This window comes from Hesperophylax consimilis, unplaced genomic scaffold (assembly GCF_061612785.1).
Source record: "Hesperophylax consimilis isolate HC1 unplaced genomic scaffold, BYU_Hcon_1.0 scaffold_33, whole genome shotgun sequence".
Lineage (NCBI taxonomy): Eukaryota > Metazoa > Arthropoda > Insecta > Trichoptera > Limnephilidae > Hesperophylax > Hesperophylax consimilis.
Window position 1 is genome coordinate 2,695,314 of NW_028301263.1, and position 24,894 is coordinate 2,720,207.

Genomic DNA, 24,894 nt, shown 5'->3' on the forward strand with positions numbered 1-24,894 from the left:
TGAGGATATTGTGTCAGCGCTTTAATAGCAGCAGACACATGTCAGCGCTTTATTAGCAGCAGACACATACCTGAACGGATGACGAACCTCGTGCTGGTACTGTTGGTGGACGGGGAGGACTCTCCCCCTGCAACAGCTGGTCCAGTTTCTTCACCACCTGGGATTCTTGCTGCAGAGTCTCCATTTTCTATCTTCGTTGAACGTCACAGCGGTGCTGCCAAGGTCTGTTATCTATGTGAGGATATTGTGTCAGCGCTTTAATAGCAGCAGACACATGTCAGCGCTTTATTAGCAGCGAACACATACCTGAACGGATGACGAACCTCGTGCTGGCACTGTTGGTGGACGCGGTAATCTCTCTCGATGCAGCAGCAGGTCCAGTTTCTTCACCACCTAGGATTCTTGCTGCAGAGTCTCCATCTTCTATCTTCGTCGAACGTCACAGCGGTGCTGCCAAGGTCTGTTATCTATGTGAGGATATTGTGTCAGCGCTTTAATAGCAGCAGACACATGTCAGCGCTTTATTAGCAGCAGACACATACCTGAACGGATGACGAACCTCGTGCTGGCACTGTTGGTGGACGCGGTAATCTCTCTCGATGCAGCAGCAGGTCCAGTTTCTTCACCACCTAGGATTCTTGCTGCAGAGTCTCCATCTTCTGTCTTCATGTCACCTGTTCCTGTTCTTCATTTTACTTTACTTAACTTCACTTTATTTTGGTAATATATATTTTTTTTTTGTAATACCTGCATCAACTGTAAAGCGCCCCTGAGGTGATAACTCACAAAAGCGGCGCTATAAAAATTGTCCAATATTATTATTATATATTATTATTACCATATACATGGACAGTTACTTTACTTCCATCAGACTTTTGGATTTACTTCACATTAAAGCTGAATGTCAAGGTACTGGTACTATTCAAGTGAACAGAATTCCGAAAGACTGCAAATTAAAAACAGACAATGAAATGAAAAAAGAAAATCGAGGGTCCATTGACCAGTCCGTGAGAAATGATGGCCAAATAGCTATTATTAAATGGTTTGATAACCGCCCAGTTACATTGATTTCTAGTAAAGAGGGGAAAATTCCTACCGATCTATGTCGCCGGTGGTCGAAAAAAGACGATCGATATATAATGGTCAATAGACCAGCACTCGTGAAAGCCTACAACACAAACATGGGCGGTGTTGTAGGTGCTCCACCTTTACAAATAACCAACCTACTCGATAACCTGGTGGATATCTCGACAGGTCTTCATCCTCCTCAGATTCAAAAACTGGAGATGGAAGTATGGAAGATTGGGGCTGGAGAGGAGCGCTCAATGAATGGTCAGAACACGAGAGAGGCCTCCTCAATGCTGGATGGCGATCTTCAACGGTCACCGCATATAAATTAACATGGAAGAGGTGGGGCCAATGGTGTGTCAAGAATAAGGTGGTTATAGCTGATCCTTCAGGTTCCCAGTTGGCAAGATTTTTAGCCAATTTAAAACTTAAAGAAGGCTTGGCTCCTAGTACCATTGCTCTTCATAAGTCAGCCATTTCAACATTAACCAACCCAGAGTGTGAATCGCTAAGCAGCCATACCTTAGTCAAACAAGTGATGAAAGGTATAGTTAATACTTCTAGAAAGAAGAAAGCATTGCCTATCTGGGACCCTAGACAAGTTACTGTATGGTTGAAAGAAAACCTTACAGAAACAGTTACTCTGTTTGAGGCTTCTCGAAGATGCGCTGTCATTCTTTTACTCGCATCTGGACGAAGAGTGCACGATCTTACTCTGTTACGATACACACCAGACAGTTTCGTGGACAATGGGGACCATATTATACTTTGGCCAGCTTTTGGATCTAAAACTGATTCTACTACTCGTCAGCAGTCGGGATGGAAGCTTAAAGCTTCCTCAGACCGAGCTACAGATCCAGTATATTGGCTCCGTAAAGTATGCACCTTATCTAGAGTAAGAAGACAAGAATCAAATTCCATACCAAATTTATTTATTTCAACGACGGGCCCGCCAAAACCTGCCTCAAGAACAATAATTGGAGGATGGGTGAAAACAGTACTAAAAAGTGCTGGCATTGATAAATCAGCAGGGAGTACAAGGTCTGCTGTAGCATCACTGAGCTGGTTAGAAAATTGCCCCATTGAAAAGATCCTGGAAAGAGGAAATTGGAAGAGCGAGAACACTTTTGCAAAACATTACAGAAGGGAGGTAATGGAAGGAGGTAACTCTTTGACATTGCCATCTCTCACAAATCTGTTTGAACCTATAACCTCTCACAATTGACATCAGTTCTGTCACCAAGGCGATAACAAACACTTCTCACATAATATATATGTTCTGGATGAGGAAGGCAACATAATAAGAGTTTTAATGGTAGGTAAAACTCCATCATTATGTACTGCCGTTCCTCATCCAGAACATATATTTAATCACTGCTTGGTGAGATTATAATTGACAAATGAAACGACGCGAGACGCCAACTGCCGGTGACAAAACAAACAACCAATCACAGAGCGAGTAGATGATGTCATCCCAGGATTACCAAAACAGGAAAAAGGAAGTAGGATCAGACCACTATGACAAGAATCGACATGTCGTCTCTCACATAATATATATGTTCTGGATGAGGAAGGCAACATAATAAGAGTTTTAATGGTAGGTAAAACTCCATCATTATTATGAACCCAATTATCTCAAGTATTTTAAGTTAGTTTAATAGGCACAAAGTTGTTTATTTATGTTTTGAGTACTGGTGTAACTATACTGTTAATACCATTGATGCCGGCATACACAAAACACATTTTCTCATATAAATCGTTAAATGGTCAAAAATGCAGTTATACTGTTATGTCCCCCCATCAAAGATATAACATATTAGTAATGCCTTTAGTTAGAAAATTTGGAAAATTTTGTGGTTGACTGACAAATTTTATGAAATTAAATTTTTAATTAAATTTTATTTATGTAATTATTTATTTGCTTATTTATATTGGAGTCTGTTCTTACTATACAACTACTACCTGTCCGACTTTTTTTTTATTTTTCACCTTGTGCACATGTATTGTGTAGATTATAAAATAGGATTTTTTTCAGTATAAAAAATCTGGGACTAACTACCATAAATGTATTCCTCACTGCCTAGAATGGACGGAAATAATTATACCGATTCATTGAACATTTTTTAATAAAATATGCTTGTTGCTATTATTCTTGCTGTTATTGTGCTGCTATTTTTATGGTTATTTTTATTTATAGTTGTATTACTTAATTTTGTTGTTCACATAATATTCTTCTTACACAACACTTAAAAATAATCTCGACCAAAATCCCAGTGATAAAGTCAGTGCGTGTTCGGAATTATATACACAGCGACATGACTTTATAACTTTCTTCCAGATAAAATAAAAAAATGTGATTCACAAAAATTTCAAAGGTAATGTAAAAATTAAAAAATAAAAGATTATGTCAAAGGTAAGGCCTTTACCGGTGCACTTACACAAATTTTAAGTAAGTGTATATTTCTATTCTCTACAATTATATTACTTACTGTTCATATATTATTTACTGCTGTTAATTCTATGTACTTATCTAATTTATAAACTTATACACCTATTATTACTATTATTATAATTTCGTCTGTGGCCACATGTACGATGCACGTGTACAATTTCCGTATCTCCTACAATAATACACGTATCTGCTAATTTAAATGAACTAAACAAAAGGGTGATTCCCCGTTTAGATGCAAATATATTCACGCACAAAAGAAAAAAAGCATTTCTCTTTTACTGGCCTTTTATGCGTGATATTGTCAGTGCCTAACGTGTACATGCGCATATACCAATACTATTAAAGAATAGGTCGGAAGCCCTTGTCTAAACGAAAGGGACATTTCACCGACTTCGTGCAAATATTCAAGCATTGAACTTAATTTCTTTTTTATTTAATCTCATGTTATCTAACTTTTTTTGATCGCTTGCAACGTCAGCCGTACTAAAAGCCAGGTACTCCCTCTCCGTTCCCCGCTGCACGCTCCGTTAGAGAGGGACACAGGACAATAATTATTTTTGCGGAAGTCGAAATTTCGTCCACGAAAACAACGCTCTTAAGCACTTTATCTCCGATAAGCAAACTGATTGGGACGAATGGATAAACTTAGCAATGTTTTCATACAACACAACAACACATTCCTCAACTAAATATACCCCTCATGAATTAATTTTTGGAAATAAACCAGAATTACCAACTGCTATTATCAGAGATCCAGAATTTAAATATACTTACGAACATTATGCAGATAATCTCCAATTAAAATTAAATAAATCGTTTGAATTCGCAAGAAGTAACATAATTAAACAAAAAAATAAATCAAAAGAATTTTACGATAAGAAAAGTGTTAACAATCAATATAACGTACAACCTAAATGATAAGGTATATTTACGAAACGAATCATCCCTAATTCACCATTCCAAAAAACTAACACCTAACTACAAAGGTCCTTATAAAATCTGTCAAATAAATTCACCAGTAAACTATACTATTTTAATAAAAAATAAAAAAGTAAAGGTACATGCAAATCGATTAAAGAGAGCTCTTGTTCCAGATTAATCACCTTACTAAAGTCTATGCCTATAGCATCTACATCTCTAAATGAATTCAGTAGCGAATATAGAAAATAATGAAAATCAGTTAATATAAATTTTCTCAAATTTCAAGCTTATGCCACTGAAATTAACAAACACATGTTTGATGTCGAAATCAAACAAGACATTGAATATCATTTAGCTTCACTTACACTCATTATCACAGAATTACAAAATAAATACATGACACTCATCGACGCAATATTATTTGTCAAAGGCAATATATTACATCCATTTATTATAAGTCCTAACCAATTATCTATTGAGCTAACCAAATCTATTCCTTACCTACCAAGCTCAACATGTTACCCTGTACCTTCTGAAACAAGATATGTAAATCGATTGTTACCACTAATTAAGTTGAAATGTTTTTATCTTACATAATACAAGAATTATCTTTGTAATGTCAATTCCCTTAACCAATCATATTAATTACGAAATGTATAAACTTATATCTTTGCCAGCCAAACGACCAGATAATTATTATGTATTTATTTTACCATCTATAGATTATCTTGCTATAGCTGAAACCAAGAAATATTATTCAATAATTAATAATTTAGAATCTTGTAAAAATATCAATGAAAATAATTCAATTTGTGAACTTATCAATCCATTATATTCCATACAATTAAGACCAATATGTGAAACCCAACTTGTGATGTTTTGGACACTCACATAAAATAAACGAAACGAACGTGCTCAAAAAAAATTTTTTGTTTAGACAACGACGGGAGATTTATGGACAGACAGGCCTGGAGTAAACACATTCACACGGGACAGGGCGCAGGGACGGGCAGTCAGGTTTGGAACTTGAGTGCGTTGACAGCTCCATGAAATCTATACAAATGAGAAGTGTTGTGTGAAATTGCAGTGAATTAGTGGATCCAGATGGTGTTAATAGTATTGTGGAATTTTGAACTAAAGTGAAAGATTATTGATCCGGTGCTTGTGTGAAGTGAAAGTGGTTCGACTCAGTGAGAAAACAATTAATAATAATGACAATAATAATAATTGGATAATTTGTAGAGCGCCGTTTTGTAAAAACCCACCTCAGGGGCGCCCGGTGTTGTGCAATCGCGATTGTGTTATAAAGTTGTGTTGATTTAAATGTGTAGTTCAAACTAAATTACTTGTCTTAAAAACATGAAAATAATAATAATAATGATTGCGTTTTTAAAACAGAGTGACCGTATATAAAGGCAGCAAGTTTTAATCGGGCTAGGTTATTGATTTGGCGAGATGGCATTCTATCCACGGAGACCGAAAAACCAGAGAATCAAATAAATTATTAACTGTGGGTTCGAATCCTAACAGATTAGGGAGGTACAATTTTATTTACAGGAATATTTAATTACCCTTTTATAAGCGTAGGGAGGAGGTCGAAAATTAAAGTGATTTAGCTATATAGTGTAACCAGGTAAGCTTCACGCTGAGAATGAGAGGTGGCTAACTGGGTGAGTTTTTATATTATTTATTAAATTTCAGAGGACCCTTTTAAAAGACGGATACAACCGAGGTACAGGAACTAAGTTTACGACACCTGCCGCCCAAATAATGTTATCATTAACAGGGATGTGTTAGGCGAACCGTCAATCAGCTGTGAGCGAGAGACGAGTCAACGACCTTTTCATATATAGGACAAGACGCAGGTACAGTCAGTCAAAGGGGAAGTTTTGCTAGCGTATGCCGTCCCGAATTGAAAGCGATCGGATGCAACCAGACGGAACAAAATGAAAACTTTTCTTCTGTTTTTTGACTTTTCTAATTTAATACTTTTCATCTATTGTTTGACTTTCTAAGTTACGAATTGGGATGCACAAAAACAAATCTAAAGTCGGAAGAGGGAGATGGTAATCTCCGAAATAAAACTACCAACCGAACAACTTTTCTCAACAGGTACCTTTCGAGAGGTAGGCAGCCTCTTTAAATTAAATGCAAAAAATCAAACCAATTATCCGTTTATACCTTACCTGAGAGGATAGGTATTCAGTAGGAGTTACCCATACCTAATACACGAGGATGCTAGTAACCTCATAAAATAATTACTAGAACCGAATATTAAAATACAGACAGTCCTCATCCTAAATTTGGCATATCGAGTAGACCTTACATATATCTCACATGATAATTGGCTGAATGGGTAGGCACACAACCTATCGTTAATAAGCAGGCAAAATGTCGACAAGATCGTCGTGTGTTACCTATGTATTGACCTAGAAAGGGATGTAAATCCCCGACGACGTGGGAGTTACAACGTTTTCTAGAGGTGGCACGTAACTTAGGACCTTACGTGTCACATTTTCGCGACTAGATTCGTGATAAAGGGATGTTATGGTTTTCCCCTTCTACACTCAGTAAAGTAGTTTATCCTGGAGGTGTTTGAGATTGGGGCAATTCTGAAATTGGTGAGGAGACCTGGTTTTCTTTATTCTGGCGTGAAGGTTGCCGATTTGGAACAAGGGGAGACCCGGCCGGTTGTGATATCCAGACACGCAGATATCGATTGCCTTGTTCGAATTATCATCCATCAGTTTTGTTTGGTAAGCGGAGGAGCCAATCTTAACTTGAAAAAAATTCATTTCCTTTCCTCTCCTTCCCCTCCCAAAATATATACATGGATGGCGCCGACAACTAACACCATAAATTTATCGTATGTATATCACATATATAAAATCTAACACTTTATTATACTCACATAACCCTACGATAGATAGAATCGCGTAGCTAGTTGGGGGAGCAGGCGACTTAGAAGATAAGGTTTATGAAATGGGTTTAAAACACAGCGGTAATGGATTCAACTCACTCTATCTCAAAAGAACCGAGGGATACCACACATACATACATAACTAGGATTCTAAACCGAGAAACAAAAAACCAACACAACGTTCGGTGAAGCCTTTTTATACTTACCCGTCACGTGAAATGAGTACGTTCAAGGTCGTACGTCACGTAGACAATCTAGGATGTACACACTTGAAGGGGTGTGTAATAAATAGAGGAGCAAAGGCTTATAAAGACCATAGGGAGGATATTCCTACCTCGGATATACATAACCAAAGCCTTATGGAAAAGTTTCCTATGGGACTTACAGAAAATTTATCGTAGAAAGAAGAGAAGGAAAAGTTTGAAGTAGAAAGGGCAGATCATTACAAACTTCTATTAAATAATATGACTGTCATGCCAAATAATTGCAATATTAGAATCACAAATTCAATTGACGAAGTATGGCATAAATTTGTAAACAAAAATCAGTGGATTGTTGTACTTCCTAAACCAACTAGAATAACCATCAAATGTAATCATTCTGATCCATCCGATTTATTTCTAGCAAATATTGGAATATTATCCTTAATGTCGAATTGTAAAATATATACTAGTTCCTCTATAATTTACACAAATTTTAACAACATTAATTTAAATGACATGCTTTCATCTAAATCAATTATCCCTCAATTTAATATACTAGAAGATAATTGTTACTCAGAAACTGGAAATAAAACTATTGCTCTAGAAATTCCAGATATGTCCTCCATAATTCAGAGTCTTAATAATGAAGAATTAAATACTGCAAGTCGCAATCTAGATGAAATGTATCTTAATATTGAAACAGAATCAAAAGAAACGCTTCATAAAATCTCTCAGAATTCATATTTCTCATACCTTTTAATGAGCATTGTCATGTTTATTTTTTATAGACTATACAAATATTATAAATCAAAAAACCAACCGAATAATTTAGACACTCCAGAGGTACCTACACTTGTTGTAACACTAGAAGACGACAACGACGCTTCAGTCAGTGGTCGACATACGCGACTTACATCGACAGTGAAGTAAGGAAAGATTGTCGAGGTCGACAATTCTTCTAAGGGGGAAGATGTTATGTACCAATGCAACCCATGCTATCATTTGTTATCAATATTCTTGTGCATGCGTAGTTATAACAACAATCAGTCTAGTTTCTGCTGCCGTGCAGCTCGCACGGACAGAAATTTCGATAAACTCAGTAACCACAAACCACAGTGATACCCAGTTTAACATATTGTTGTTGCAAAAATAAAGCAGGCTGGCTGCGTTTAGTCACCAGACAGCCCGCAAAAAAATAACTCATTATGGACCGAAGTGTCCAATCATTAATTGACTCAATTAAAATTGAAATTGGAAAATGCTCATCTGTCAAAGAAGCGAAACAAAGGAGTAACATAGAACAAGATATACACCAGCTAGAGGAAATATGGTGCAAGGAAAAACTTCAACTACAAGAAAAAATAATTGAGCTACAAAATAAACTTATATTAAATGAAGAAAAACATTCAGAAAAAATTGAAAATTATTTAAAGGAAAAAAAGGAATCAATTAATACAACGTACAACAAGTCAACCCTCTCAATACCTATACCAGAGGCCAAATACTCATTAATAATTGCAAGTGAAAATACTAATACAACTTCTGATGATATTCGAGACATGATAGTTAAAAAAATTAAAACATCGCATTTGGGGATTGCAGTAAATGGAGTACAAAAAGCATCAAATAAGAAACTAATCATCTCTTGCCCCAAAAAGGATCACGCAAAAAAACTAACAGAAGAAATAAATATAGTCTTCAAAAATAATTTGATCGCGAAAGAATTAGAAAAAAAAAATCCTAAACTATTCATCAGAAACCTACCTATCGACCTATCAGAAGAAGAAATAATAGAATCATTAAAAACCCAAAATGATGGAATTAAAATCATCATGGATGAAAATCCGAAAAACTCAGTAAAATTAGTAAAAATGCTTAAACCAAAAGGACAAAACAATCTTACAAACTATATAGTCGAAACAAGTGGAAAACTTAGGAAATATCTCATTTCTAAAGAGAAAATTAATATTGGATACCACAGAGTGCGGGTGGAGGATGCTAATCCAATAATGCAATGCTTCCATTGCCTGAGATTTGGACATTCAGCTGTCAACTGCTTTAATAAGGACAAGAATGCTTCTTGCCTGCACTGCGCCATGGACCATCCTTGGAAAGACTGTCCCAATAAAAACAAAGAAGAAAAATGCAAAAATTGTGATTTCCAAAACAACACTTTCAAGTCAACAAACGATACAAATCATAAAGCAAATAGCAAAAATTGTATGTATTTAAAAAAAATGATGACTATTGCCCAAGGGCGTATAAATTATGAATAGGTATGTACCTACTTTAACATTCTTAATAACTAACTTTAAAATTCTTAACGAGATTAAAAACTCAATACCAAAATTTATATTTTTGTTTCAAATACGCTTGTTTTCTGACTTTTCACACTTTTCTGACTTTTCGCACAATTTAGCTATTAATACTAAAACTTTAAAACAATTGAGAAACATTTCAATGTTATTAATCTACCATCGAAGAGATAACGATTTATCAGTAATATCCAAAAAATATTTAATTAACTATTTCTGTAAAATTTTAAGACAAAAACAAAGCATTAAAATATTAGCCTACTCTCAAAGTGTTAATGTTTGTAAAATATTATTTATACACAAAATTAATATACTACATAGTATGTATCATCTTTATAATATCATCACTAGTAATATAATGCTAAGTTGTTCAATATTGTCACCAAATCTATTTCAAGTCAACCTTGATATTATCCGTGAACATATGCTGCTAATTTATAGTTTGTCATCAAAATCAAATTCATTTTTGACAATTAGTTATAACAATATTATTTCCTTATTTCTTTAAAAATGAATAATTTCTTCACTGAGTAATTAGATAAAACGCTTAATATTTCGGAATATATTTGTCATACTTTAAAAGATTGTAATAAAATCGTGGATAAAATAACAAATTCATTCTCTGTACTCCATTTAAATATCAGATCAATGAAACAAAATTTCAATGAATTTTTACTCTCAATTAATTTACTAAATCATAAACCGGACGTTATAGTTTTAACGGAAGCATTCACCAACGTATACAATAAATTTTGCATACCAGAATATACCTACTTCGCAACATCTTGTGCTATTAATAGAAATAGTGGTATTGTTGTATTTGTTAAATCTTGCCATTCAAACATCGCAGTGGAAGAAGTACCTATGCAGCGAGTTGCAATGATCTGCCCTTTCTACTTCAAACTTTTCCTTCTCCTCTCTCTACGATAATTTTTCTGTAAAGTCCCATAGGTAGCTTTTCCATAAGGCTTTGCATATGTGTTCGCAGGGATGGAAAAATTCCTCCCTTCCGTCTTTCAAGCCTTTGCTCCTCTATTTATTACACACCCCTTCAAGTGTGTACATCCTAGATTGTCTACGTGACGTACGACCTTGAACGTACTCATTTCACGTGACGGGTAAGTATAAAAAGGCTTCACCGAACGTTGTGTTGGTTTTTTGTTTCTCGGTTTAGAATCCTAGTTATGTATGTATGTGTGGTACCCCTCGGTTCTTTTGAGATAGAGTGAGTTGAATCCATTACCGCTGTGTTTTAAAATCATTTTATAAACCCTATCTTCTAAGTCGCCTGCTCCCCCAACTAGCTACGTGATTCTACCTGTCATAGGGTTATGTGAGTATAATAAAGTGTTAGATTTTATATATGTGATATACATACGATAAATTTATGGTGTTAGTTGTCGGCGCCATCCATGTATATATTTTGGGAGGGGAAGGAGAGGAAAGGAATTGAATTTTTTTCAAGTTAAGATTGGCTCCTCCGCTTACCAAACAAAACTGATGGATGATAATTCGAACAAGGCAATCGATATCTGCGTGTCTGGATATCACAACCGGCCGGGTCTCCCCTTGTTCCAAATCGGCAACCTTCACGCCAGAATAAAGAAAACCAGGTCTCCTCACCAATTTCAGAATTGCCCCAATCTCAAACACCTCCAGGATACTCTACTTTACTGAGTGTAGAAGGGGAAAACCATAACATCCCTTTATCACGAATCTAGTCGCGAAAATGTGACACGTAAGGTCCTAAGTTACGTGCCACCTCTAGAAAACGTTGTAACTCCCACGTCGTCGGGGATTTACATCCCTTTCTAGGTCAATACATAGATAACACACGACGATCTTGTCGACATTTTGCCTGCTTATTAACGATAGGTTGTGTGCCTACCCATTCAGCCAATTATCATGTGAGATATATGTAAGGTCTACTCGATATGCCAAATTTGGGATGAGGACTGTCTGTATTTTAATATTTGGTTCCAGTATTTATTTTATGAGGTTACTAGCATCCTCGTGTATTAGGTATGGGTAACTCCTACTGAATACCTATCCTCTCAGGTAAGGTATAAACGGATAATTGGTTTGATTTTTGCATTTAATTTAAAGAGGCTGCCTACCTCTCGAAAGGTACCTGTTGAGAAAAGTTGTTCGGTTGGTAGTTTTATTTCGGAGATTACCATCTCCCTCTTTCGACTTTAGATTTGTTTTTGTGCATCCCAATTCGTAACTTAGAAAGTCAAATAATAGATGAAAAGTATTAAATTAGAAAGTCAAATAACAGAAGAAAAGTTTTCATTTTGTTCCGTCTGGTTGCATCCGATCGCTTTCAATTCGGGACGGCATACGCTAGCAAAACTTCCCCTTTGACTGACTGTACACCGCGCCTTGTCCTATATATGAAAAGGTCGTTGACTCATCTCTCGCTCACAGCTGATTGACGGTTCGCCTAGCACATCCCTGTTAATGATAACATTATTTGGGCGGCAGGTGTCGTAAACTTAGTTCCTGTACCTCGGTTGTATCCGTCTTTTAAAAAGGTCCTCTGAAATTTAATAAATAATATAAAACTCACCCAGTTAGTCACCTCTCATCCTCAGCGCGAAGCTTACCTGGTTACACTATATAGCTAAATCACTTTAATTTTCGACCTCCTCCCTACGCTTATAAAAGGGTAATTAAATATTCCTGTAAATAAATTGTACCTCCCTAATCTGTTAGGATTCGAACCCACAGTTAATAATCTATTTGATTCTCTGGTTGTCGGTCTCCGTGGATAGAATGCCATCTCGCCAAATCAATAACTTAGCCCGATTAAACACTTCCTGCCTTTAAATACGTTCACTCTGTCTTAAAAACGCAATCATTATTTTTATTATTTTCATGTTTTCAAGACAAGCAATCTAGTTCGAACTGTATACGAATTCACGTTTAAATCAACACAACTTTATAACACAATCGCGATTGCACAACACCTGGCGCCCCTGAGGTGGGTTTTTACAAAACGGCGCTCTACAAATTATCCGATTGTTCCTTATTGTCATTATTATTAATTGTTTTCTCACTGAGTCCAACCACTTTCACTTCACACAAAAACCGGTTCAATAATATTTCACTTTAGTTCAAAATTCCACAATACTATTAACACCATCTGAATCCACTAATTCACTGCAATTTCACACAACACTTCTCATTTGTATCGATTTCATGGAGCTGTCAACGCACTCAAGTTCCAAACCTGACTGCCCGTCCCTGCGCCCTGTCCCGTGTGAATGTGTTTACTCCAGGCCTGTCTGTCAATAAATCTCCCGTCGTTGTCTAAACAAAAATTTTTTTTGAGCACGTTCGTTTCGTTTATTTTATGTGAGTGTCCAAAACATCACAGAGTTAATTGCTTAGATATTAATTTAAATGTAAATAAAATGTGTTTTAATATTATTGCAATTTACCGAACACACGGATCAAACACATTTATGGATGAATTGAGAAGCATTATCTTATCAAAAAAAATAAACAGAACATAACAATAATCGGCGATTTCAACATAGATGTTTCAAACGAAAATAGTAACAGAATAAAAACTGAATTTATCAATTATATGACGGAAATGAATTTCATATTGTGTATAAATAAATATACTAGAGAAATTACGGGTCAACGTCCATCTTGTATCGATCACATATGGAGTAACACTAAAGATACCGACAAATTACACACGATAATATTACTGATCATCACACTTGCATCTATATACAAAAACTTAATATTAATAATCATATTGATTCAAAATGCAATACTTTTACAAAAAATTCATTAAACCTAAAAATAAAAACAGAAACATGGCGTTCCGTATTAGAATCAACATGTGCTGAAACATGCGCAAATATTTTTGATAATATACTATGCAATTATATTACAGCATCAACAGATATTAAAACCATAAAAATTAAATCAAAATTCAAAAAAATAAAACCATGGATTTCACATGGCTTAATCGTGTCTATTAGAAAAAAAGAAGAGTTATATCGCTTGACAAAGAAATTTCCCTTAGATAAAAAAATATACACAGATTATAAAAAATTTAGGAACAAATTAACCTGTTTACTAAAAACAACTAAAGAGAACTTTTACAAAAATGAAATTGATGTGGCTAAACAAAATGTAAAACATATATCGGAGCTCCGCATCGAAGGAGTACAGTCGCGTAATTTTGTAACAAGTAAATCAAATAATATAGTTTACATTAATAACTCGCCCACCTGGGCGCTCCATTCCATCCAATATGGAAACTCAAGAAATTATTAAAAACATTAAAGATTTAATAAACAAGATCACTTCAGTGAAGGACTCAAAAATAAAATTAACACTGGAACAGAACATTATATCACTGGAAGAAAAAATTCAACATGAACTAATAAACCTACAAAAAAAGATTATAGAATTACAAGAAACTAATATTAAAAACAATCATCACTACGCACAGAAACTAGAAGAAATTCATAATAATAACAAAAGGACATATGCAAATGTATTAGGTGACAATAAAAACTTCGTGAATACAAGTGCACACATCCCAGAACAGAAGCACGCCATCATAATTACATCTAAAAACACCTTGAAGGCCGAAGATATAAAAATAAAAATTCAAAAAAACATTAATTTAACTAAAATAAAAGTTGGAGTAAATGGAGTAAAAAAAAATCGGAGAACAAAAATTACTGATTTCATGTCAAAAAAAAGAAGATGCAGAAAAGTTAACCGAAGAAATTAATAAGGTAATTGGAAAAGAAATATTGGCCGAAGAAATTAAAAAAAAGAAACCGTGTTTAATGTTGAAAAGACTGCAATGCCAATTGACTGAAGAGGAAATAATAGATGGGATTGTACAACAAAATGAAGGATTAACCCTGGAAGACAAAAACAACATCAAGCTTATCAAGGAATTAAAAAACAAATACAATGAAGGAAAAGAAAACGACACCACTAACTACATTATCGAAACAACCGGTAAATTAAGAAAAACTCTACTAGAAAAAAACAAAATAAACATCAAATTCCAAAGAGTATACATAGAAGACTGTAACCCGCTTACTCAATGCTACCACTGCCTTAAGTTCGGCCACACAGCGCAAAGATGTCTCGCCAGGACGCAGCCCCCCATTTGCCCTCACTGCACAAAGGAGCACATTCTGTCTAAATGTGAAAATAAAGAACAACCTCCAACATGCAACAATTGCTGTGTTCAAAACAAAAGATTTAATATGAATTATTCTACAGAACACAGATTTGATAGCATGAAATGTCTCTATCGGCAAAAAATGCTTCAACTAGCTAGAGAGCGCATCGACTATGAATAATACGGTAAATTTCATTTCTTTAAACTCTAATCTAAAACTTTAAAAATGAATGATTTTTTATGTAACGCATTAGATAAAAAAATGTATATTGAAGAAAATTTATGTCAATCTATGAAAGATTTTAACTTAATTTGCACTGAAAAAGGATTTACCCTATTTCATATAAATATTAGAAGTTTAGAACGAAACATGGATGAATTAGTTATAACATTAAAAGAATTAAATTTTTTCCCGGGCCTGATTGTCTTAACAGAGACACACTCTGCAGGCGAAATCAATTACACTATTCCAGGCTACACATACCATGCGACAATAAACAAAATAAACAAAAACTCAGGTATCGGATTATTTATTTCTAACCAGTATAATGTTCTCAATATTAAAGAAATAATTAATGTTAGTAATGTTAACATATTAAATATAGAATTTAAAGACGTAAATAAATATTACAACATTATTGCTATCTATCGCACGCATACATCGATAGTACCTCAATTTATAGATGAATTAAAAAATATTTTGTTAAATTTTAGAAATAAAAATACCATTATTGTTGGAGATATGAATTTAAACATTGCAAACGACTATTCTAGTAAAGATAAAGATACATATCTAAATATGTTAGCAGAACTCAATTATTTATCGTGCATAAATTCTTATACTAGAAATATTAAAGGTCAACGCCCCTCATGCTTAGATCACATTTTTACAAATATTCCTGATATCAAAAATATAAAATCAGCCGTCATTCATACATCTATCACTGATCATTATTCATGTATTTTTAACTATAAATTAAGCAATCCAACTTTGCCATTATTTAAACAAAATAATTACTCAAAAAAAGTTCTTAATATGGATACATTAAAACACCAATTAGAATCAGAAAATTGGAATAAATTATTACAATGTAATGATGTCAATATATGTTGTAAAATGTTTGAAGAAAAAATATCTAAATGCATAAATGACTCGACAAATAATAATATAATAACCAAATTCAAAGTGTCGAACTTGAAACCTATAAAACCATGGATTACTCATGGTTTAGTAGTATCTGTACGACATAAGCAAGCTCTTTACAAATTAACTACTCAACAACCAAATAATAAAAATTTACTAAATCATTTTAAAGCATATAAAAACAAACTTTCATATATTATAAAAAACACAAAACAAAAGTATTACAAACAAAAGTTGAATCAGGCTGAAAATGATAGTAAAAGAGTGTGGACAGTTATAAATGAAATAATTGACAAGAAAAAAAACAAGAATAACGACATCGCTACTATATTTCATGACAACATGAAAACATGTTGTAAAGAAAATCCCTCAAAAGCTGCAAACATATTTAACACCTTCTTTGCGAATGTAGGGGAAAATCTTGCCAATCTCATTCATACTGACCCAAATATAACATTTCCAGACTGTAGTATTGATACTGACAATAATATAGCAACATTCCAAGTCACCACAGAGAACAAAATAATATCAATTATAAACGGTATGCAAGGAGGTTCTGCCCCGGGTTTTGATGGAATAACAGTTAATATTTTAAAAAATATTAAAAATCAAATTTCTAAACCGTTAAAACACATAATAAATGTAAGTTTCCAAAGCGGAGTGTTTCCATCAATCTATAAACAAACTACCATTACTCCAATATTTAAATCTGGTAACCCAGAAGAAGTTAGCAATTACCGACCCATATCAGTAATCTCGAACATAGCAAAAATTTTTGAAAAGATAGTTAAAAAAAGGATAAACCAATTTGTAAAATGTAATAAATTAATTAATGAAAATCAGTTCGGTTTTATGGAAGGTAGAAGCACTCAGGATGCAATTGCAAAATTAACTAGTCTTGTTCATAATTCATTAGATAAATCATTAAAATGCATTGGCATTTTCATAGATCTTAAAAAAGCTTTTGATAGCATATCACACGACAAACTTATAAGTAAATTAAGAAACATTGGATTAAGTGGTACAGCTATAGAATGGATAAAAAGCTACCTTTTCAAACGCCCTCAAGTCGTAAAAATCAACGATGTACTTAGTCAACAAAAAACAAGTCACTTCGGCATACCTCAAGGTACAGTCCTGGGACCGTTACTGTTTATCATTTATGTAAATGACATATTCAATCAAAGATTAAATGGAAAAATAATATCTTATGCTGATGACACTGTCATAATAATTGAAGGTACTGATTGGAATAATGTTAATAACTTAGCAAATACTGATATTAATATACTGAAAAATTGGTTCGATAAAAACCTCCTCTCATTAAATACTGAAAAAACAAAATGTATCCCATTCTCTATCAACAAATTTAAATCAATACCAGAATTAAAAATTATAATACATCAACTTAAATGTAACAGAACTAATTGCAATCAAGAATGTTCTATACTTAGTCTAACTTCTGAAATTAAATATCTTGGTATATATATAGATCAACATTTTAAATGGAAAAAACAAATTTGTGAACTTGTCAAAAGAATTAGAAAATGTATTTATATATTTATAAGACTTAGAAATATTCTTAGACTAGAAAACCTAAAAAGAGTGTACTATGCAATTGTACAATCTATATTACAATATCGACGGGTTCCGGGCTATTTGTATTAACCGACATTTTTTAAACTTTACACAAGAGCAGTTTAAAGTTTCGATTTTTAGAAAAAAAAATATAACTTTAGCAAATCGCATTATTTTTTTAAAAAGAAGGATATTACTGTTTTTATAACATATTCCCCATATTCGGATTCATTTTTTTTCTAATATTCCTATTTTTAACGAAGATAAATGTCGCTTAATACAAAATGACCTATATTTTACTTTTTTTTGTTCCAGGCTAAATGACTTAACCGCCTAAGATTATTGTTTCTTATTCTAGGCTAAATGACTAAACCGCCTAGGTTTATTATTTCTTGTTCCAAGCTAAATGACTTAACCGCCTAGGTTTATTATTTCTTGTTCCAAGCTAAATGACTTAACCGCCTAGGTTTATTATTTCTTGTTCCAAGCTAAATGACTTAACCGCCTAGGCATGCAAATAATGGCTCTAAGCTAAGTGCTTTAATCGAAGAGTTGGTCATATTTCAAACCTAAGCTAACTGATTTAAATACCATATCTTAAACTTATTAATGTATGGCTAATTAGTTTATGCGACTGATATTTTTTTAATAAATTGTTTGTAATCATACTTGAAAAATGAAGTTTGTAGAAATTGGCGGTTAAAACATTGATAAATTAAAAGGTACCTACATACATAGGGTGTACCTATCTTGTTAATAATAATGAAATGAGAAATAAAACACACATTATAAATTGTTCAAAGATAAGTTTTTTATTTAAAATGGCAATCACCTAGGAAAAGCAGTAACTTCTTAGCTTACCAAGGTAACAACTAATGTTTTTATCACAATTGTATAGGAATCAGAAGTTAAACAGTCTTTTTATCACGTAGCCTACAGTCTTATTACCTGAAATAATTATTCTCATTCTTCTTCATTTCTAAACTTTAACATTTAAGTATTTAAGAACTGTACCTACTTTTTAAAAAACAAAAGAAAAATCTCTTCAATTACAAAAAAAGGTTCTATAGAACCAAACGAAAATAATTTCTTTTTAAAATAATCACAATAAAAATGAAAATATTTACGAGCGTTTCTTTGGTTTTCATTTCTTTACATATTTTCTTCTATATTTTTTTCTAACTTTCTCAGTAATCAAATCAAAAACATCACTCGTTAAAAAAAAAGTTTAGAAGTTTTCTTATCTATTATAGATACTATCCCTAGTTTCTCTTCAATAACAAAAATAATTTTTATCTCCTATGACAATAATTGTAGTTCACTACAGTAACAAAAAAATTGTTATAATAATCAAAATTATAAAAAATAACATCTTAGTTAAAATTCAACCAATCTTTTCCTTCTTACTTTCTAATTTATTTTTCTTCTTCTTTATACTTAAACACTTGTTATTTTCCCATCAGACATAATGGCTTAATTTGGCAGGTCTGTTTCGTCTTCAATATCAGTATCGATCAGTGTATCTTTGCCAGTATTGCTGGATGGTAGGTTGATATATTCTAAATGAAATATTCTTGGGATAGCACCAGTGTCACATAGCTTTTTCAGGTCATTATATTTTGCTTTTGTGATAGGAAGCTTTGATTTATATTTTGCATTGAGTTGTTTCAGTTTTGCATAAATTTGTATGTACTCTTCTTTTACATCATCTTGCATGCTATATTTGACGACCATCACGTTTGGCGTAGACTTCTTGAATGTTGCTACACGAATCTTGCTTATTTTACCGACAAGGTTTCCCTTGAAATATTTTTCGGACAATTCCTCATAATTCTTGAAGTCTTCATGTGTAAGGCCTTCCACCTGATAGGGTCCTGGATCCTTTCTAGCTAGCTGACAAATTGTCAGCCACTGTGAAGGCGCCCATACCGTTGTGTGTCGAACAGAATTTTCTATTGTAGCGTGAATACTGTCTACTGTCATCTCTGTGTGTCCCGGCAGCAGATAATTCATCTGTATAGTTTCTAAATTTTTCGACATCAACAAAGCGTTGTGGATGGCTGCCAATACGATCTTGTTTTTATTTTGCCCAGGGCATGAATCCGAGTACAAAATTAAATTTTTAACGGTTTCACGTTCATCAACGTTGTCTATGTACTTTTGCAAAATAGTGGAAATCTCATTACCACCTCTTTTGCCTTCCGTTTCTCCCCAAACATAGCAGAAACCATTGCGGGTTACACTTTCGTAAAAACACAAGTTAAAAACTGTGTATTTTCTTGAATAAAAGAGTGTCATGCCGCTTCCATATGGGGTATTCAATACCTTTTGAAGGTCAAACGAGGTACAAATAATGGAACTATTCTTTTTTGGAAGTTCTCTATGACATTCTAACCTTTTCTTTGAGGCATCTTTCTCTTCCAAATGCTCCTTCATTTCTTCATTCTCAGTTATATCTTTGCCTTCAAAACGTAAACATTTAAGACATTTGTCTTTTTTCGGAACATGGAATCCAATATTGAACTCATCAGTAAAAATTTCACGGAAAATCCTCTCACTTACATAATCAACCCCTTTGCTGGCTTGATTTTCTTTATAAATGCGGTAGAGATTTTTTATGTTTTTAAATTCTACTGGCAGGTATAATCTCGTGCCATCCTTCCTACAGTAATGTGAAGGAAGTGCCGGTAATTGTTTTATAAAATTGACAGCTGAGGCCTTGACTGTGTCAGATGTCTTATTTTTTGGAATAACTCTTCCTCTTGATTCAGTTTTTGCTGATCCCATAGATGCATTTGAGAGAGTGTAGTAAACGTATCGCTGAGTAATATCCAGAGTTTTTAGCCAAAATTGTTGACATACAGGGCGTCGACCCTCTCCATCGTTAATAAAATATTTAAAAGTATTGTCTCTTGAATTACTCTCTTTGGTTCTTTTTCTTTTAATTTCTACCTTTGATGACATTCCTACTAACCAATCTTTTTTTCTTTCAGCGGACAAGGCCCAAAAATGATCAAATAATCCTTTCCTTCTTTCTTCACTAATCTCTCCACAATTATTCCCACATTTTTTTCCAATGCAAGGGTTTTCATGTAGTCTCTTTTCTTGAACGATTGATCCATCTTTTTTTGTATATTGCTGGCCAGATTTTTTCAATTGGTTATAAAGTTTTTTTTTGTTCTGTCTCTTTTTTCTTATACCATCTTCACCAACTGTTGTCTCTTGTGATCTTTCCTTATTTTTCTTCTGTCTTTTCGTTGGATTATCAAGTTCACTTTCGCTAGAAGATTCGTCACCAGTCTCTTTCCACGACGAGGAATCCCATACGAAATCTTCCTGATCAGATAAAAAATCCACATAACTTTTCTTCATCGCAGCCTGTTTACTTTTCTTTTTTTTGGGTTGTGGTTCTTCATTGTCAGGAAAACTTGGTAAGTCTTCATCTTGGGCATTTCCTTCTTCTAAAGACTTTCTAATAATATTATTATCCATATCTTTATCAGGAATAATTTCCATTATCGTAGGTGTGAGATGTTCCCTATTTTCTAAAGATTCATTTTTTTCTCTTTCTTTTTCTTGACTGAGTTGATTGTGTAATTTTTCTTCTTGTTGAAAGCGCACTACTTCAGTTTTAGAAAGATTTTTTGTGTCTTCTTTATTTTGTGTCCTATCAATATCCATCCACAGCGAGGAATACCATACGAAATCTTCCTGATCAGATAAAAAATCCTCATAACTTTTCTTCATCACAGCCTGTTTGCTTTTCTTTTTTTTAGGTTGTGGTTCTTCATTGTCAGGAAAACTTGGTAAGTCTTCATCTTGGGCATTTCCTTCTTCTAAAGACTTTCTAATAATATTATTATCCATATCTTTATCAGGAATAATTTCCATTATCGTAGGTGTGAGATGTTCCCTATTTTCTAAAGATTCATCTTTTTCTCTTTCTTTTTCTCGACTGGGTTGACTGTGTAATTTTTCTTCTTGTTGAAAGCGCACTACTTCAGTTTTAGAAAGATTTTTTGTGTCTTCTTTATTTTGTGTCCTATCAATATCCAGATTTCGCTCAACCGTTTTCATTATTTTTACTTTTTCTGGTGTTTCAGGTTCCGAACAATTTTTCCGTTCTGTTTCCATTATAAGGTGTCAAACTGTAAAATAGTTAAGATAATATTAAATTTATTCAAATAAAATGGGTAGTATTTAATCGGGTAACAATAAATTCCCATTTTGGGTATAAATACTAAGTGGGCGACGGACTGAGGGCGAATATAAGAATTGAAAATGGGTGACTATAAAATACAAACTGAGTAACTAGTTATCAGAACGGGCGACCAAATATCTATTTGGGCGACAACCTTAGGGCACACAAAACATTTAAAATTTGGCATACATTTTATTTAAAAAAGGCGACTATTAACCTAATCAAGATGACAAAAATACTATGTTGGGCAACGAACCAAGGGCTCACAAAAAAAACAAAGGCTAATGGTTAATTGCTGTGTGGGAGCACCCTAATACCTGTGGTTACAGCCTCGTCGTCGCCGTTCTGCTGTTTCCAAAAAAGATATACGTATGCTCAAATAGTATTACAGTATCCCAAAATATTTTATCGTCACCCACAAAAACATCCCAAAAGATGTTTTTTGTAGCCCTCATTGTATTAGCCTATATCAGTTATATAGTTACCTACTTAGTTACTTAATAATCAATGTTTTTCTTCAAAATATGTATATATTCGTAATGAGTTTTATCTCAACTCATTGGGAATAATGTGTTACTTACCATGTTTTTTGTAATACATTATAAATAAATAAATAAAAAAATGTGAAACAAATGTATGTTTAAATAATAAAACGTAATAAACTCACCATAAAATCCAAAATTGACGACAAATGCTCTGCGCAGCTCCCAAAAAACATTAAAACACGTACGAACTGGCTCACGATTTGCGTCAACTAAATCGTTCGACCGCGAGGCGACCGGCGCGGGGAGATGCGCGGCGAGGTGGGATACGCCTGAAGCGCCCGCGTCGGGTGGCGGGGGCATTTAAACTCGCGCGGTTTATCGCGATGGCGCCAAAATCATTGTTTTAACCAACGTCATAATAGTCAATCCATATGAAATGTTGATTGTATTAATGTGTATACTATTCTTATTCCATTTAAGATAAACTGTTTGAAGTACTAGAACTTTACTTTTGTTATAACTGAAACGACACTGCAAATCAAATATTGAATAACAACATATGTTTAACCATACTCTTTAAATGTTTACTGTTGAAATCCTAAATAGTTCATGCGACCGACATAATCATTATCTACTGCAAGCTAAATGGTTGAAGTGACAACATCTAACATTTCATGTACAGAGCTAAATGTATGGACCGACACTAGGTATGAATTTGACAATGAGGCTAAATGTATTAAACGACATTCTTGTATATTTATAAGGTAAAGCTAATTGTATTAAGCGACACTGGATAAGAATTTAACAAAGAGGCTAATTGTACGAAGAGACATTTCTATATATTTATAAGGTCAGGCTAAATGCTTTAACGTACGTTGCCTGTAAATTGTTGCTCCAGGAAAAAAAGTTTAAGCGATTGTCTAGTATTTGGTAGTGAGCTTAAGTACACAGTTCATAAATTTGTCAATATTTTGTGTCGCTTCATACATTGCAGTCCAAAATGGGCCCAAAAATGTGGTTGTATTAAGCGACAAAAAAGTGCTCCGATTGTCACCAAACACAGTTCAAACGACGCAGAAAAATTCGCTGATTCCAAATATATATAAAAGTCTATATCGCCCAGAGTGTCGCTTAATACAATTAGCCCGGAACCCATCGATATGGTATTATTGGCTGGGGAGGAACTTATAACAATATATTAAATCCACTTAAAATAGTTCAAAGATTGATAATTAAAGTAATATTGAAAAAACCATCCAAATTTTCTACTGAGATTCTCTTTTCAATATTCAATGTACCTACAATAGACAATATATATAAAAAATATTCAATTCTACAAATTTATAAAGAAATACAGTTAAATAACTTACAATTCAATTCATCAGTAAGATATCAAAAAACTATCAAAATCCCAAAACTTAATACAAAGCACACACAAAATACCTATCTCTATCTAGGTATAACATATTTTAACATCCTTCCATTATATCTAAAAAATATTGAAGATGTTCAGGAATTTAAAATAAAATTAAAAAATTACCTAAAACTACCATAAAAGTCCATATCTTACTCCTATTATTATTTCCTTCAAATCTTGAAACTGTATTATTGATAAATCTTGCCTATTTCTTACTTATCCCTTTGGTTTTGCAAACATATTATTTACTTAAATGATTCCATATAATTGAGCTAGGATTCACTCACCAAACACAAGAGCCTTGTCTCTTTATGGTGAGGAAAAGCTATTATTATTTACCTTGATAACACTGTATAATATGTATAATTGTATATTTATTGTAAAAAACATACAAATATTAAATAAATAAATAAATAAAAAATATGGAAAACAATAAATGAAATAAATAGTAGAAAAAACAAAAAAACTCAAATTAAAAAAATTAATATCGGAAAAAATTCTATTAATGCCCTAATGGAACCGACAAAATGTGCTAATGCCTTCAATAAATATTTCGCTAACGTCGGACAAAATTTAGCTACACGAATCGATGAAAATTATAAAATAGATAATTTCGAAAAGGACTGTCACAAACAAAATAACACAGGCCTGCGACCAAATTGCTTTCTTTAAAATAATGGGTGATTCTTATGTATTTTAGTGCGCTGAGTTCAGAAATGCCCCCAGTTTTTTTCCAGCACGTAAGCATTTTCCGCAAAATGCATTTTTCTGCGGGATTGCCTACCTTAAGGCGTACATTTATGAATATGCCGAAAAAAGTTTTTTTTCCTATTCGGCTTTATAGTTTTATATCAGAAACTATGAAATATGATAAAAATTAGTATATTTAACAGTATTGTTGAGAACTTGTTGAGATTTAGAACTTCATTCTCTTGGTACAGAAGCAGAGAAAAACAATTTGAGCCAAATTTTTCTCAAGATGGCGAACTTGTATATTGTTCTGATGTTCCCAAGTTG

General features: G+C 33.4%; 1 protein-coding gene and 1 long non-coding RNA gene across 2 annotated transcripts in view; both read right to left on the minus strand.

Annotated features, from left to right (window-relative positions):
- The window catches only part of LOC149409236 (uncharacterized), a 62,207-nt gene that overhangs the window by 30,919 nt on the left and 6,394 nt on the right, over positions 1-24,894 (minus strand). The gene's annotated exons all lie outside the window — the stretch shown is intronic.
- LOC149409237 (uncharacterized) lies at positions 17,815-23,779 on the minus strand. The gene is made up of 2 exons (XM_089650069.1): positions 22,643-23,779; positions 17,815-21,922 (listed from the first exon to the last, which is right to left on the minus strand). Exon 2 carries the CDS (start codon positions 21,906-21,908, stop codon positions 19,248-19,250), a length of 2,661 nt encoding a protein of 886 aa, XP_089506195.1. The 5' UTR covers positions 21,909-21,922; positions 22,643-23,779; the 3' UTR covers positions 17,815-19,247.

Bases quoted from the DNA above. Each gene is read 5' to 3' on its own strand.
- LOC149409237 (XM_089650069.1), bottom strand. From the start codon at position 21,908: ATGGAAACAGAACGGAAAAATTGTTCGGAACCTGAAACACCAGAAAAA.